Below are 16,192 nucleotides of genomic sequence, written 5' to 3'. Positions count from 1 at the left end.
CTGAGCTAACCAACTGAGCCACATCGACCAGGGAAAACATACAATTTTTACATATCTATGAAATTAAAAGAACATCTGCACATATGGAGGGAGGTTTGGGGACTGTATTTATTCTTCTTACTCATTTGCATATTTGGCCCTATTATGTTAGAACCCTTTGAAATACTGGCCTACACGTATCATCCCCTAAAAAGAATTTCATTTGTTACCAAACAGACCTGTAGCAATGGTAGGTAAGGGTCCAACAGCAGTATTCATTGCAAACCACTCTAGAAGGAATCCTTTGCCGGAGACTGAAGAGTCCGAGGAAAACTGAAATGTCAAAGAACTTCCTGTGGAGCTAAAAGATTCAGTCTGAGCACCACAGTATGTTCCAATGGGGCGAGAATGAATGCCAGCGCCATCATAAATCTGCAGGTAAAACACAGATAATAGGACAATGAATTAAGGCAATTACCTCTTTTTTCTTCATTAAAAAAATTAAAAGAATGTATTGCATTATTATAATTTATCATAATGGAAAAAATAAGCGAGTAAACATATCTGTCTTAAAATTAATAAATTCCATTAAATATGTAGCATAATTGCAATAGTTTAAAGTTTTAAAATTATTTATATCTTTACTGCTGAATTATATTAATAAATATATTCTATGTGATATAGCTCATTGTATGACACAATAAAATTTGGTGGTGGAAAGTAGAAACCAAGAGAGGTATGCAAAACTAGCAGTTATTGAATGTGCTTTGGGGCCTCAAAGGAAATTAGGAAGAAAGGAAATAAAAAAACAAGAAAGAGGAAAGGTTTAATGAGAGAAAGTGAAGAGGTATCCTAAAGGAATTCCTATCTCCACAGAAGCAAAGATGCAGAATTAATAACAACAAAAGAATTGTAGATTGCAACTGCTCAGCACACCTTCAAAGCACTCAATAAATCATTTTCATTTGGTTTAAAAATATTGAGTACCTATTTAGAGACACATTTTATGCTAGTTCCCAAACACGCAGCATGGAACACACTTCCTCTTTACTGCACATGTGATGGATGCTGTCCAGCCACGTTTCCTATCTTTCCCTTCACCTTCTCCTAAATAATTTGGAACAAATTCATTATAATTATTATCATAAATTTCTCTACTGAAACGTAAGCTACTATATGTAATAGTTATATTCTCATGTACTGAGCATTTATCAGATACTGAATTCTATCTTTTAGCCATTGTAAACCCAAGAATCATGGCCTTCAAGAAACTCATATATTTCACATATATCAAAACATCAAGTTTTACATCTTCAATATGTACAATTTTTGTTTCTCAAATATACTTCAATAAAGCTGGGGATAAAATCCAATAGTGTTTCTGAAATTGATACAATAATCAGTGTCCAGATGGCAATGATCATCACAATTTTAATATATATATATTTTTAAAAGATTCTTTAAATTTTAATACTCTAACATAAGAATAAACAGGAAATGGGATATAAGATAGAATAATTAAGAAAGACATATATACTTAGACAAAGCTCAAGAGGTATTTTTACAATAATGATAAAAATACAAATAAATATAATATCAGAATTACCTTTGGTACAGGTACTATAGAGGGGGCAATCATGATTTAAGGGAGATAGACCATTCCATACAATTTGCAAAAGCTGACTAAACACTAACTTGGATTTGTTTTTGCCAATAGCAATTCACCTGTTATAAGCATCAGTTGCACTTGGAAACTCACCCTTAATTTATCATAATAGCAGTTGTGTGTTGATTCAATGTCCATCTCCAAGATCCTACCATGGACAACTTGAGAGGCATTCACATTTACTATCCAATGGTAATCAGAGTTGTGGGGGTAATTTCCAGGCCATAAGGGAGAGGCAACTTTCCCATGAGTTCCCACAATATTATCATTGCCAAATACTAGGAGGAAAAACGAAGTAATACGTCAGACCTACTTAGAACAGCTCTTTAGTCAGATGAAAGAAAAAGGCAAGGGGTGTTGAAAAGGATGCACTGTTAATCGGCTGCGATTTCTTTTCTGACCACTGAAAGAAATACTGCTTCCCTTTTGGTTTCTGTGCTATTAAATGCTGGAGAAGGGTAATTTTGTGAATGGAATTCCATCTCCTTAGAAGGTTGCTGGTGTGAAAACAAAGGATACCTTCTGATTTGAAAGGGATTCCCAAACCTAAGGGGACTTGGGGGCATGGGAAAGGGGTTACCAGCCCCATTTTCTAATTTTGGTTTATCTACTTTGTCTTATAAGAGACTAAACATGTTTATAAAAATTATATAAGATATGAGGATCTGACATTTGGGAAACACACACACACACACACACACACACACACACACACACTAGCTAATTATGGAAAAGTTGAGTTAGAAATAAAAATATTTAACATTTATGCTATTAGAAGAATACCCTGTTGTTATAATTGAGCAACTTAGTCAATTCCAAAGTATTATTAAATGTTTTTAATTTGAAGAATATAAATTTTATGGGATCAAACACATTTGTTTATAAATATACCAACCCTGAACTAGAATACCTTCAAAGAATAACATACTATCAAGAAAAATTCAATTTAACAAGTAGGTAGAACTAAGCTTAAGAAAAATATTAGAACCCTTGAGCATTCTCACTGGCTCTTAATGAGTCATTCATATGTAACTTAGTTTTTCTAATTATTACATAGTTAAGTAATCCCACAGGACAATAAATATAGGAGAATTGTGTAGAGTTCAGGACTGTTCCCAGTGCATTCCTAAAAGTAGTGTTAGCCTTTCCAGTTGTAGGATTCATTCTGGAAGCCATCACTAACACAGAACCAACTTACTCTTAGCAAACGTGGCCTGGAAGCCTGTACCACTGCCTGAGCCATCGGATACAAATCTGATCCACAGGCTCTGCGCAACGATGGATGAGTAGTTGAGGGGGAGGGTGTTTCCACAGTATCGTCCCAACAGGTGACCGGTGGCGTTTTCTTCCCGGATCTCTACAAAATCTCTGCTACAGTCCTGAGAATCCTCCAATTGGAAAGTTCTGATTTGAAAAGAAAAAAAAAAAAATAGGGGCATTAAATTAACAGAATAAATTTGGGGATTATCCTGAACCCATGCTGGGTTAACCTGGTCACTTTTTAAAATGTTAATCACAATATCTTTAATTTTAATCACACTATCTTTTTCTAACAAAAAATTTCTTCACTAAAATTTGTTGAAATGTCTAGTCAAGAGATACAAAGGTAATTAGTACACTGCCTTCTAGAAGAGGTTTTCTTCTCTAGGGGTAAAATTGGTCAAGAATACAGAAAAAATATATAAGGCAGGATATCCTAAGTGCCATCAGAGCTACAACATGGTGTAAGAACTTTGAGGTGAAGGTATCACATTTGTTTGTTAGGCTCAGTAACAGCTTGATGGAGAGATTTTTAGAGATGGAAATGTAAATATTAGCTGAATTTATGTGCAGAAATGGTGGACAGAGATTGCATGCCAGCAATAGCACATGCAAAAAAAGGGTGAGGTATATTTAGAAATCTGTGAGAGGTCTAGTTTGCTTAGAACTTTCAGTACTTTTAAGAAAAGTTACGAGACATAGCTAGAGCAGTATGAGGGGATAATTTTGACAGAGCTTAAATGTCGATCAAAGGCACATGCACTTAATTTCTAGAAAGGTAGAAAGAAATATAGCATTCATAATAACATAGACTAGTTCAAGCATGTCCTATCCAACTTGTATTATATTCTAATTATGATGATATGAGGGAATAGAGGGTAGGAAATAATGTCTACTTTATATGATGGTCATTGGTAACATATATAGAGTCTGAAATAGGTACTAAATGAATGCTTTCAAAACTTTAATGCTTTCAAAACCTGGATATAATCAAGATAGGGTGGAATTGGTGTAAGATAGACAAATGACATAGAAGAGAAAGTCCAAAGAAAAATCCACAAATATAGGGCCAATATAACTCAATCCACAGTGTCAAGATAAGTCAATGGGTAGCGGGGGAGGGGGGGGGGGGAGGTTGTTTTAACAAGTGGTACTGCAATATCTGGATATCCTTATGGAGGAGAAGAAAAAGAACATCAACCCCTGCCTCTCCCCATACACAAATTAATTTAATATTTCTCATAGATATAAACCTAAAACCATAAAACTCCTAGAACAAAACATAGACTATCTTTATAACTTCAGGATAGGCACATATTTCTTAGAATGAAAAGGCACTAAATATAAAATTAAAAATTTAATAAATTTGACTTCATAAAAATAAAAATGTATCCTTATAGAATGCATTAATTAAAAAATAAATAGGCAAGTCACAGAATTTGGGCAAGAAGAAAGGAGAGATCATTGCAAAACATATATCTAACAAAAGACCCAGATCTGGAATATAAAAGGCATTCCTACAAAAAAACAATGAAAAACAACAACAAATAGTTGAATTAGAAATGAACAAAAGACTTGAACATACACTTCATAAAAGATGATGAGTGAATAGTCAATGAAACTGTGAAAAGTACATCATTAGTCATCAGAGCAACATAAATTAAATATAACAATAAGATACCATTTCACACTCATCAAATGGCTAAAATTATAAAGATTGACAAGATCAAAGGTTTTTAAGCATGCAGAGCAACTGGAAGTCTCATAAATTTCTTGTAGGAAAGTATCCTCTCTAATAAAAGAGTAATATGCAAATTAGCCATCACTCCGCTACATAAGCCATGCCCACCGAGCCAAGCCACGCCCACCAGCCAATCAGGGCGAGTATGCAAATTAACCCCAACCAAGATGGCTACCAGAAGGGAGGCTTGGGTTTCCCAGGCAACAGAGGAAGCCAAGCTTTCCACACACTCTGGTGGGCCCAGGCCTCCACTCAAGGATACAAAGTTTCAATTATAGAAGGTAAACAAATCCAAACAGAAATGGCGGCAGCCCCAGATCAAGCAGGAGGCTTGGCTCCACTCCAGGCTACAAAGTTTCAATTGTAGAAGGTAAATAAATCCCAGATACCAGGGACTCTGCTTGGGTCTCCAGGGGCGTGGCTGGCCTGCAAACCACCACAGGCCCCTTGCTCAGGCCTCTCCACGCCCCAAGGGAACCCCACCCTGATCCAAGACACCCTTCAGGGCAAACCAGCTGGTCCCCACCTGTGCACCAGGCCTCTATCCTATCTAATAAAAGAGTAATATGCAGATTGACCATCACTCCAACACACAAGATCAAGATAGCTGTCCCTATGTGGTCAAAGATCCTGCCCCCATGTGGACACAAGATGGCCACTACAAGATGGCCAGCAGGGGAGGGCATTTGGGAGGGATCAGGCCTGCAAGGGAAGGCAGTTGAGAGGGACCAGGCCTGCAAGGGAGGGCAGTTGGAGGTGATCAACCCTGCAGAGGAGAGCAGTTAGGGGTGACCAGGCTGGCAAAGGAGGGAAGTTGGGGGCAAACAGGCTGGCAGGGGAGCAGTTAGACATCAATAAGGCTGGCATGGGAGTGGTTAGGGGGTGATCAGGCTGGCAGGCAGAAGCGGTTAGGGGAAATCAGGAAGGCAGGCAGGCGAGTGGTTGGGAGCCAGCAGTCCTGGATTGTCAGAGGGATGTCCGGTGGGATCGGGCCTAAACAGGCAGTCGGACATCCCTCGAGGGGGTCCCAGATTGGAGAGGGTGCAAGCTGGGCTGAGGGACACCCCCCTGCCCCCGTGCACGAATTTCATGCACCGGGCCTCTAGTATTAATATAAGCACTTTGAATAATTATTTGGCAGTTTCTTATAAAATTAATTCCCAGAAAGTTTACTCCTAGGTTTTTATCCAAAAGAAATAAAAACAGATGACCATGCTAATATCATGAGTATAATAGAACTCTTGCAGCTCAAAAGTAACAAGACAGCCTGGCCGGTGGGGCTCAGTGGTTGAGTGTCAACCCATGAATCAGGAGATCCTGATTCAATTCCTGGTCAGGGCACATGCCTGGGTTGTGGGCTCAATCCCCAGTAGGGGGCGTGTGGGAGGCAACCAATCAATGATTCTCATCCTTGATATTTCTATCCCTCTGTCTTTCTCCTGTCCTCTCTCTAATATCAATAAAGACATATTTTAAAAAATATTTTACAAAGTAAAAAGACAAATAACTCTATTTTAAAATGGCAAGGGATTAATTAAACATTTCTCCAAAGAAGATATGTGACTGACCAATAGAACATGAAAAAAATACTCATCATCCTTAGTTATTATGGAAATGGAAATCAAAACCACAGTGAGACAGTACTTTATATCCATTAGGATGGGTTTATTGAAAAAAATGGATATTAACAAGTATTGAAGATGTGCAGAAATTGGAACTCTTCTGCATTGCTGGTGAAAATATAAAATGGTGTTGCCACTGTGGAAGTCAATTAGGTGGTTCCTCAAAAACTTAAACATAGAATTATCATAAGGTCCATTAATTCAATTTCTAGGCATATACCCAAAGGATATATAATTAAATATATCCAAAGGATATATTTTAAAATATATAAAGCTAAGTATCCACTCGTCCAGTCATCTGTTCAACCAATCAAAGTGTAATATGCTAACGATATGTTAAGGCCACTCACCCGCTCACTATGACATGCACTGAATCACCAGGGGGCAGACAGTTGACTGGTCGACCAGTCAATATGACGTGCACTGACCACCAGGGGGCAGATGCTCCAACTGGTAGGTTAGCTTGCTGCTGGGGTCCGGCCAATTGGGACTGAGTGAGATGGGCCAGACATGCCCTGGAGTCCTCCCACAGTCCCTCCACGGCTGGCCAACCTCCCGCGTCCATCCCGGGCCCCAATCGTGCACCAGTGGGGGTCCCTCAGCCTGGCCTGCACCCTCTCGCAATCCAGGACCCCTCGGGGGATGTCAGAGACCTGGTTTCAGCCCGATCCCACATGCCAGGCCAAGGGACCCCACTGGTGCACGAATTCATGCACTGGGCCTCTAGTATGTATATATATATATATGCAAGTAAAACTTTATATACCTGTATACAATATAGATAAACAAAACTATATAGGAAATTATATGTGTATACCTTTTTTGATAAACAAAACAATATATAAACACATATACAACTATATATATAATACCACATTTTATATATACACAAATACTCTAGAATATTATTCAGCCTTTAAAAAGAGTGAAATTCTGATATATACTACAACATAGATATATGAGCCTTGAAAACATTATGTAAGTGAAATAAGCTAGACACAAAAGAGCACATATTGTTTGATTCTACTTATATGAGGGGCTTGGAGCAGAGGAAATGGGGAGTTATTATTTAATGGGTACAGAGTTTCTGTTTAGTATGATGAAAAAGTAGAGCAAGTATCCCTTGGCTCTGAAGAAAAATATCACCCTCTTTCAGCAGAAAGCAGCTACAGAAGAGACCCTGCACCCCTTTTCTTGGAAAGATTTCAGAGCCAAGATCCTTGAGGGGGAATATTGTAGGAAAAGCATGTTAAACTCGCGGCCCGCGGGCCACATGTGGCCAACAACAAATAATTTTGCAGCCCAGCCAATATAACGGTATGTAAGGAACGTTTTAATAAAAATTTCGTAACTGAATTTTACAGTATCCTGTTATACATAATTATTAATAACAAACTACAACGTTCGCTAATGACTGATTACTATAATCGCGTTGCATTCATTTCCCTTAGCACCTTATACAGAGGCACACCTTTTCTCTCCACTAATACTAGCAGTGAACATTTTAGCAGCTGATTGCCACGTCATTAGTCTTGGACTGACTTGTTTGGTATGTGCAACAGGAAATATTTTGCTTTTGGAGAACAAGAAAAATAGGTTTATTTGTGTGATGCTTATTAATTTGTGCAGTTTCTCAGTGTCTGATAAGTTAATATTCAAGAAAAAATATTAATTTTTATTAAAATGTTCTATTATTTTATGTTAATGATTACTCATTTATTTCAGCCCTTTGTATTCAGCATGTCTCTATCAAAATATACCTACATTTCTATGAAAATTGAAGCTTTTGTTTTTTTGTGGCCCACATAAACTTAAACCTTGTCTATTTGGCCCATGCTAGCCTTTGAGTTTGACATGCTTGTTGTAGGCAGTTAGACAGACATGAGAAGAACAAGGACCAGGTGCCTGGCCATGGACAATCAATTATAGGGTGGGGCCTTGCCTCCAGGGTGACTTTTCCTCTCCTAGCATATCTCTGGTCATGCAGTTTGGACCCCCAGACTTTTTCTCCCTAGAGATAACATCTAGGCCTCAGTTGTGTTTCAGCTCCAGGCCTAGATAAGCAGCAAAACCAGCCACCTGACCTCAGGACCTCCTGCCCTGGTGCCAGCCAGCCAATCAGTGGAGACCACAACCCTGAAAGGACACACTGGAAAGCTACTGAGTATTCTATTGAGATCTTCTCCTGGGACCTCCTCTAAAATCTCCACCCTTAAAACCTTAGGATGGAGGACCCAGTGCCCTCTCCCTCCTGGGAGCACGCCCCTGTCTTTCCCTTTCTCTTCCCCCTTCCCCTTCCCCTCTCTCCCACCCCAGGCACGTTACCATTGGCTTCCTCACTCCCCAGCTCCAAGGGCCCTTCCTTTACCTCCATAACTTGTTTCCTAAGCCCAAGGAATTACTTTATCTCCCTCTCCACTTTACCCAATAAATGTTCTCTTACAAAAAAAGAAAAAGTGCTAGAAACGGATAGTAGATGGCTACAGAAAATTGTGGACACATGTAATGCCACTGAAATATGCACATAGAAATGGGTAAAATGCTGATCTTTATGTTATGTATATTTTACAACATTAAAAAATATTGAATTCTGAGTGGTAAAACCAGATAATCAGAGTTCTGCTTGAGAATATTATCTTGCAGTAACATAATAATGATGACTGTGAGCAGCAGAAAAGTATATTTTTTATTTTTGCTTTATTGAATCTAATAGAATGGTATAACACTCAAGTGGAGCTATCTATGGGAGCCAATATGCAGGTTTGGACTTCAGAAGAGACTTTGGGGCTGTACTTGGAAATTACCTATATGTATATGGTAATACTTGAAAGTATGGCCAGATTGGGGGTTTAGAAATGAAAGGTTGGGAATAATAGGTAGAGAGAGATAAGGGATGAGAGCAGCAGCTTAGAAAATACCCATATTTTGAGTACAGTGAAAGGAGGAGAAAACAATAGACACAGGAGTGGTCTGAGAAGTAGGATAAAAACAAATCCAACATCTATCACAGAAGCCAAGAGAAAATCCGATGAAGAGTTATGAAGAATGTCAAATGATGCAAAGATCCAGGACTTATGAATAGGTCATAGATTTGGTTCCTCAAAATAAATTAGTAACTTTTAAAGAAGCAGTTTCAGAGAGTCAACTATAGAATTATTTTTTAAACATATTAAGGAGTAAATTGGTGATTTCCACAAGATGGTAAATTACAATAAAAGCAACAACAGAATAATAAGATTTCTATAACATCTAACAATAGAATTCACACATTCTCTATAGTTATACTTTTCATATGCCCATTAACATGTTTAAAAGTGTACCAATATAATTGACCACAAATCAAGTCTCAGAAAATATTAAAACTATTAAAAACCATGTTCTCTGACCACTACAGAATAAAATTAGAACACATTAACAAAGATATAACAATAATATCCTATAATTTGATAACATAAACTATCTTTCTATATAAACCATGTGTTAAGCAATAAACCATAATGAAAATTATAATATATTTAGAACTGAATGAGAGTGAAAAAATTAGGTATTAAAATTTATGGGGTGTAGTCAAAGCAGTATTTAGAGAAAATTGTTGCCTTAAGTGCTTATAGTAAAAAAGAACAAATACCAAGCAAAATGAACTAGGTGTCTAATCCCAGAAGTTATTAAAAGCAAGGAAGAAACACACACACACACACACACACACACACACACAAAGTAGAAGAAACAAGACAACATCTGGCATTAATGAAATAGAAATGTAGAAAATATTAGAAAAGACAAAAAATAAAAAGCTATTTTGATAAGGCTAATACAGTATGAACTTTTAGTAAGACTGATGAAGAATAAAGGAAAGCTTAGCCCTAACCGATTTGGCTCAGTGGATAGTGTCAGCCTGTGGACTGAAGGGTCCCAGGTTCAATTCCAGTCAGGGTACATGCCCAGGTTACAGGCTTGATCCCCAATAGGGGGTGTGCATAAGGCATCCAATCAATGATTCTCTCTCATCATTGATGTTCCTATCTATTTCTTCCTTCCTCTGAAATCAATAAAAATATATTTTAAAAAAGAATAAAAGAAAGCTTAAATGAGAAATATTACTAATAACAAAAGGACACAATTGCAGACACTAGAAATTCTTAAGGTTATAATGCAATCTGTTAACAACCTTATGCCAAACATTTTAATTATTAGATTTTTTAAAATACAATGTAATTAGTTGAAGGAAAAAAAGAAAAATTTAAAAAGATGAGTTAATCAATAAAAGTCAATATTAAAAACTAGTGGCCCAGTGCACAAATTTGTGCACCTTGAAAGGAACTGTGGGCTGCGAGGCTGCGGTAGGTACAGGGGCGGGTCTCAGCCTGGCCCCTCACGCTGTGGCCCCCTGTCCCCTGTCTGCCAGCAGGCCTGCTCCCACCACCACTGCTCCCATGCACTGACGGCACTGGCTCCACTCGCACCCACTGACAGTGCAGAGCAATTGGGGCCAGCTCCAGCAGTGGTGAGAGTGGGGCCAGTGCCATAAGTGGGTGTGAGCAGTGGCTGCTGCCCCGATTGTCCCTCAGGAGCAGTGGGAGGTGGAGAAGCCCTCAAGGGCAATCAGGGCCAGCACCTGCCTCTCGCACTCACTGATGGCGCCGAGTGGTCAGGACCGGCATGGGCAGCAGGTGAGAGCTGTGGCTCCAGCGCCAGCTGTGGGTGCAAGTGGGGCTGGAGCTGGCAGTGGGTGTGAGCAGGGCCAGCGCCAGCAGCAGGTGTGAGCGCCGGGTGGGACCATGGCATACGGGAGCAAAGAATTTTCAGTAACCACCAGAGGCTTGCCCTGATGACAGCGACTGGCTCCCCACCTTGGTCTGGCACCCCCGCTCACCTGCTCCACCATCTCGCCACAGCCAATGCCCGCCATGTTCTGCACATGCCCCCTGGTGGTCAGCGCACGTCAAAGCAACCGGTTGTTCCGGTTGTTCCACCGTTCGGTCTATTTGCATATTAGCCTTTTATTATATAGGATTGCCCACAGTCAAAACAAAACAAATATCTGAATCCAGATTATTTTATAGGAAACTTTACCAAAGCTTCAATAATACCTTAACCCCAATCTTATGCAAACTGTAATATAAAAATAGAAAAGGGGATAGTCTCTAACTTTTTAAATGAGGTTAGTATAACCTCTATAGCAAAACCAATCAAGGGATCAAAGAAAAAAAAAGTTCAGGTCAATCTCACTCAACAATATAAATAAAAAATCTTACATAAATATTAGCAAAATGAACCCATCATTTGTAAAACATGTCAATCTTAACCAAGTTGAATTCACAATGGTTTAAAGTTAGAAACTCTAAAAGAACAATTCACCACACACACAAAAAAAGATTAAAAGAGAAAAATAGATGCAAAAATATATTAAGCAGAATCAGTGTAAACAGCAAAAAGACATGTGATAAAACTAGACATCTATTCATCATAAAAACTCTTAGAAAATTAGAAATAAAAATAAATTTTCTTAATTGGATGAGAAATGCCTACCAAAACCTACAGCAAATATACTTAGAGGTAAAAATTTTAAGACATTTCCTTTAAATCAGAAACAATATAAGGAAGCCTCTTATTATTTTGTTCCACATTCTACTGAAGGATTTTCCATGGCAATAAGACAAGGAAAAGGGGGTAAAGGTTGTAAGAACTGGAAAAAAAAGCTATAAATAGATTTTCAAGAGAGCTCATTCATTTCTAAATATGTATTGAGTACCTAGTGTGTCAGATCCTTTTCTAGGCACTGAAGATACAGCAGTACACAAGACAGACAAAAATTTTTGTCATTATAAAGAATAGAATGATTGCCCTAGCTGGTGTGGCTCAGTGAATAGAGCGTCGGCCTGTGAACTGAAGGGTCCCAGGTTGGATTCCGGTCTAGAGCACATGCCCACGTTGTGGGCTTGATCCCCAACGGAGGCAGCTGATCAATGATCCTCTCTCATCACTGATGTTTCTGTCTCTCTCTTCCTCTACCTTATTCTCTGAAATCAATAAAAAATATTTTGAAAAAAGAATAGAATGATTGCTGGATAACATAATATACAAAAATTAACTGGATTTCTTTATATCAGCAAATAAAAATTTAGAAACTGTAACATAGGCAACATTCATTCAACAAATATTTGACTCTCCTATATTGCTAACACTGTCATGGGGATTAAGAATAGAACAATGAAGAAAATAGACAATGTTCCTCCCTTATGGGAGATTATACTCTAAAGGGAGAGATAGATAATAAGCAAATAAATAGATATTTAGTGAGACAGTAATAACTTCTAGGTGAAAAAATATGAAGTAATTAAGGAGGGTTTGTTTTAAGTAAGGTAGACTGGTTACATCTGTAGTTCTTAAAATGGGTGTTATTTTCAACACAAATATAAGGTGTCTAGGAATAAGCAACACAAATATAAGGTGTCTAGGAATAAGCATAACAAAATACCAGTAAGATTTTTGTGGAAAAAAATATGAATTTTTAGTGGACATAACAGAAGACTGAAATAAATGTAGACATATTTCAAGTCTAAGAATATGAAGAGTCAATCACCTCACACCTGCCAGAATGGCTGCCATCAACAAATCAACAAATGACAAGTGCTGGCAAGGATGTGGAGAAAAGGGAAACCTATTACACTGTGGTGGGAATGCAGATTGGTGCAGCCACTGTGGAAAACAGTATGGAGTTTCCTCAAAAAATTAAATATGGAACTTCCATTTGACCCAGTGATTCCACTTTGAGGAATATATCCTAAGAATACCAAAACACCAATCAGAAAAAAATACCTATGTACCCCTATGTTCATAGCAGCATTATTTACAATAGTTAAGATTTTGAAACAGCCCAAGTGCCCATCAGTAGACAAGTGGATAAAAAAGATGTGGTACATTTACACCATGGAATACTATGCAGCTGTAAAGAAGAAGAATCTCTTATCCTTTGAGACATCATGGAGGGACCTGGAGATTATTATGTTAAGTGAAATAAGCCACTCAGAGAAAGACAAGTATCACATAATCTCACTCATATGTGGAATCTAATGAACAAAATAAACTAATGCACAAAATAGATCTAGAGACATGGGAGCATGGAACAGATGGAGGAATCTCAGAGAGAAGGAGGTGGGATGGGTAGAGATTAATCAAAGAACTTATATGCATATATGCATAACCCATGGACACAAACAATAGTGTAGTCGGCCTTGGGGGTGCAGGTGTGGGGTGGAGGGGAGTCAATGGGGGAAAAATGGGTACAAGTATCTGTAATACTTTCAACAATACAGATACATTTTTAAAAAAGAATATGAAGAGTCAATAAAGATTCTTCCAAAATTAATCTAAAAATTAAAATTCCAGTAAAATAAATATGATTTTATTTATGCAAAATATAAAACAGAAATAGAAACTATGCAGTGTGTATGAATAACATATACATATATATGTATGGAGATAATAAAAGTATAAAATAAACATGGAAGTGACACATAAAATTCAAAATATGGGTTACCTATGTGATGAGAAAGTAAAGGGATGTAGATGGGGGACTTTGCTGCCCTATTACATTTTATTTATTTAAAATTAATTTTTAAAGAAAAATGTAATTTAATGGTTAAAGAAAAAGTAAAGTAAGTGAGTGGGAACTATCCTTTTTTTCAGGAGTAATTGGAGGGAGTTTTTGCTGAGAAGAGAAAGCACAAGATAAAGAGAAGAAAGAACGACTAGTAAGACTATAGAAAAGAAACTGTTGAGAAGGAAAAAAAAATTGGCTCAATCATAGAAAAGTACTTCTCTAGTGTGTGTATCTTTCAGTCACTACCCAACATTGCATGATTTCACAGGATCGTAAGCATAGTGCTCTCCTGGGCTCTATCGCAGCTCATGGATTAGGATGCTCTTAAGGTAGATACAATGGCCTGGAGGCTCTGGTCACCTCAAGCCCCACCATAGGATGAATCAATGTATCAGGGACACCTCTGAGCATTCACTGCCAACCAGAGCACTAAGGCAGACTGACTGGTCAGCTCTGTTCTACCACCAGTTTCTCAAGCCAGATACCAACATTCATAGGTCTCTAGCCAGAGGAACAGGGAGTCTGTGGCTCTCACAATCCCATCAAGGTGGGTTACTACAGTATACATCTTCTGGACCTGTGCTTTGGACACAGTTCTACAAGCCAGCTATGACTGACAGCTGAGGAGCAAAAGAAATCAGAAATACCCATATCAGGCTAGGCAAACTGTACTTTAGTCTTGACCCTCACTGCCTTCTTTGACAACTTGATTTTTTTACAATACAAAATTTATGACTACAATCATTTTTGGCAAGGAGCTGTTCCAAATCCATCGTTAGGATGATGGCCAAGTTTGGTGCTTGGTTTTATATTCCATAATAATATCAACACTGTAAAATATGCTAAAACTGTTTTCTTTTGCTTCTCAGAAAGAAAGGATAAAGGGGAATCATTTTCTTCAGCAGGTGATTTACATGAAACCTTTCTCCTCAAAGTGCGGTACCTGCTCCAGCAGCCCCACCCTCACCGAGAGCCTGTGTGAAATGAAGAATCAGAGTCCACCAACCCAGTGCACTGGACTGTGGATTTCAGCAAGGCCAGGATGCATATTAAAGCTTGGTCCATAGGTCCAGAAGATTATTAAGTGCAGGTCTTTTCTGTTTTAGTGCCACACGTTTTTATTAGAAGTGGTGGTAAAATAATACTTACAAGAATCAAATTAAGCTTAGGTCAGTACATTTTAGAAGCAAATCTCCCTTCTTTCCAAACACTTTGGCTAAGGTCTGTGAGTAAAACTATGATGTGAAACAAAAATAGTACAATCACTGTTTCTCATTATCTCATTTTGATTCTTGAACCAAGATCAATCACTTTCTAAAAGCACTCTGCAAGCATAAAATGTATTTTTTGTTAATCCCTTTACAAAAATACTCCTTTTTAGTTTTTATGTCGCCCTCGTCCTTTTTGTTGCAGATCAACCATAATTTCTTCAGTTTTTCTCCCTATTCTGTTTCCCCACAGTGTCCACAATCCAAACCCCCTGGTTTAGATCTTGACGTATGGCGTATGCTTCTCATATGCTCCGCTCAGGCCCCAGAGGAACACTTCCAGCCACCCATCTGGATGTAGTTCAGACCGCGGCAGAAATAACTTGCAGGCCTTCCTCATTATCACCCACATAAAGGGGAACATCTTGCATTCTACAGAATATTTTACAAACAAAACTCAAGCAAGTAACAGGAAACAATCAAAATTAACTTCTTATGCATGAGAGAGGAAAAAGCTGGGCCATTAAAATTTGTCTATACAAAAATTAGAACTTTAGTGTCCCTTAAGCAGTAAAATAGATGAAACTTGCTTTTTGTGTCTATCTCCCATCTTCTAGGAGAGTCACGTGTTGTCCAATTGAATTTGACTGTGAACTACCACCCGAGATACTTTAGAAATGACAAAGTGAGAGAATTTAACATCCATTGAACATCTGGGATGCATCAGCCTTGCGCTATACATTTGAAACTCCAGACCTTTCATCTCAACAGTGACCCTATATGATTATCTGCTATAGATGAAATGCATCTCTTTAGGCTTTAAATAAATAGCTTATTGACATTAACTTATTGGTAACTTACCAAGAAAGGGAATCTTATTGGTTTTAAACAGTCCCAGTGCCTGGCCCCGTTCCTGGCACTATCAAATGTCAGATTGGTCAACAATGTAAATGTGGTAGAGACAGAGAGGAAAAAGATGGGGAAAAAAATCCCTTTTATTTGGCAATTATGAGGCCTAATAAGCCATGTGAAGGACTTTGGACTTCATCATAAGGATAATGATCATGTTTTATTTGCTATTACTTATTAAGCATCTAGCATGGGGGTAACATC

The 16,192-nt window shown here is 38.1% G+C and overlaps 1 protein-coding gene across 1 annotated transcript in view; it reads right to left on the bottom strand.

The window, feature by feature from the left end:
* The window catches only part of CUBN (cubilin), a 311,048-nt gene that overhangs the window by 109,491 nt on the left and 185,365 nt on the right, over positions 1-16,192 (bottom strand). Inside the window, exons 37-39 of the mRNA XM_008148828.3 lie at positions 2,844-3,049; positions 1,739-1,923; positions 219-411 (exon numbers count right to left, since the gene is read on the bottom strand). Of these exons, the coding sequence (XP_008147050.2) occupies positions 219-411; positions 1,739-1,923; positions 2,844-3,049 (584 nt within the window). The remainder of the gene's footprint in view (positions 1-218; positions 412-1,738; positions 1,924-2,843; positions 3,050-16,192) is intronic.

Source organism: Eptesicus fuscus, chromosome 2 (genome assembly GCF_027574615.1).
Source record: "Eptesicus fuscus isolate TK198812 chromosome 2, DD_ASM_mEF_20220401, whole genome shotgun sequence".
NCBI classification, from domain to species: domain Eukaryota; kingdom Metazoa; phylum Chordata; class Mammalia; order Chiroptera; family Vespertilionidae; genus Eptesicus; species Eptesicus fuscus.
The sequence above is the reverse complement of the archived record's forward strand: the minus strand, read 5'-3'. Positions and strand labels throughout refer to the sequence as shown.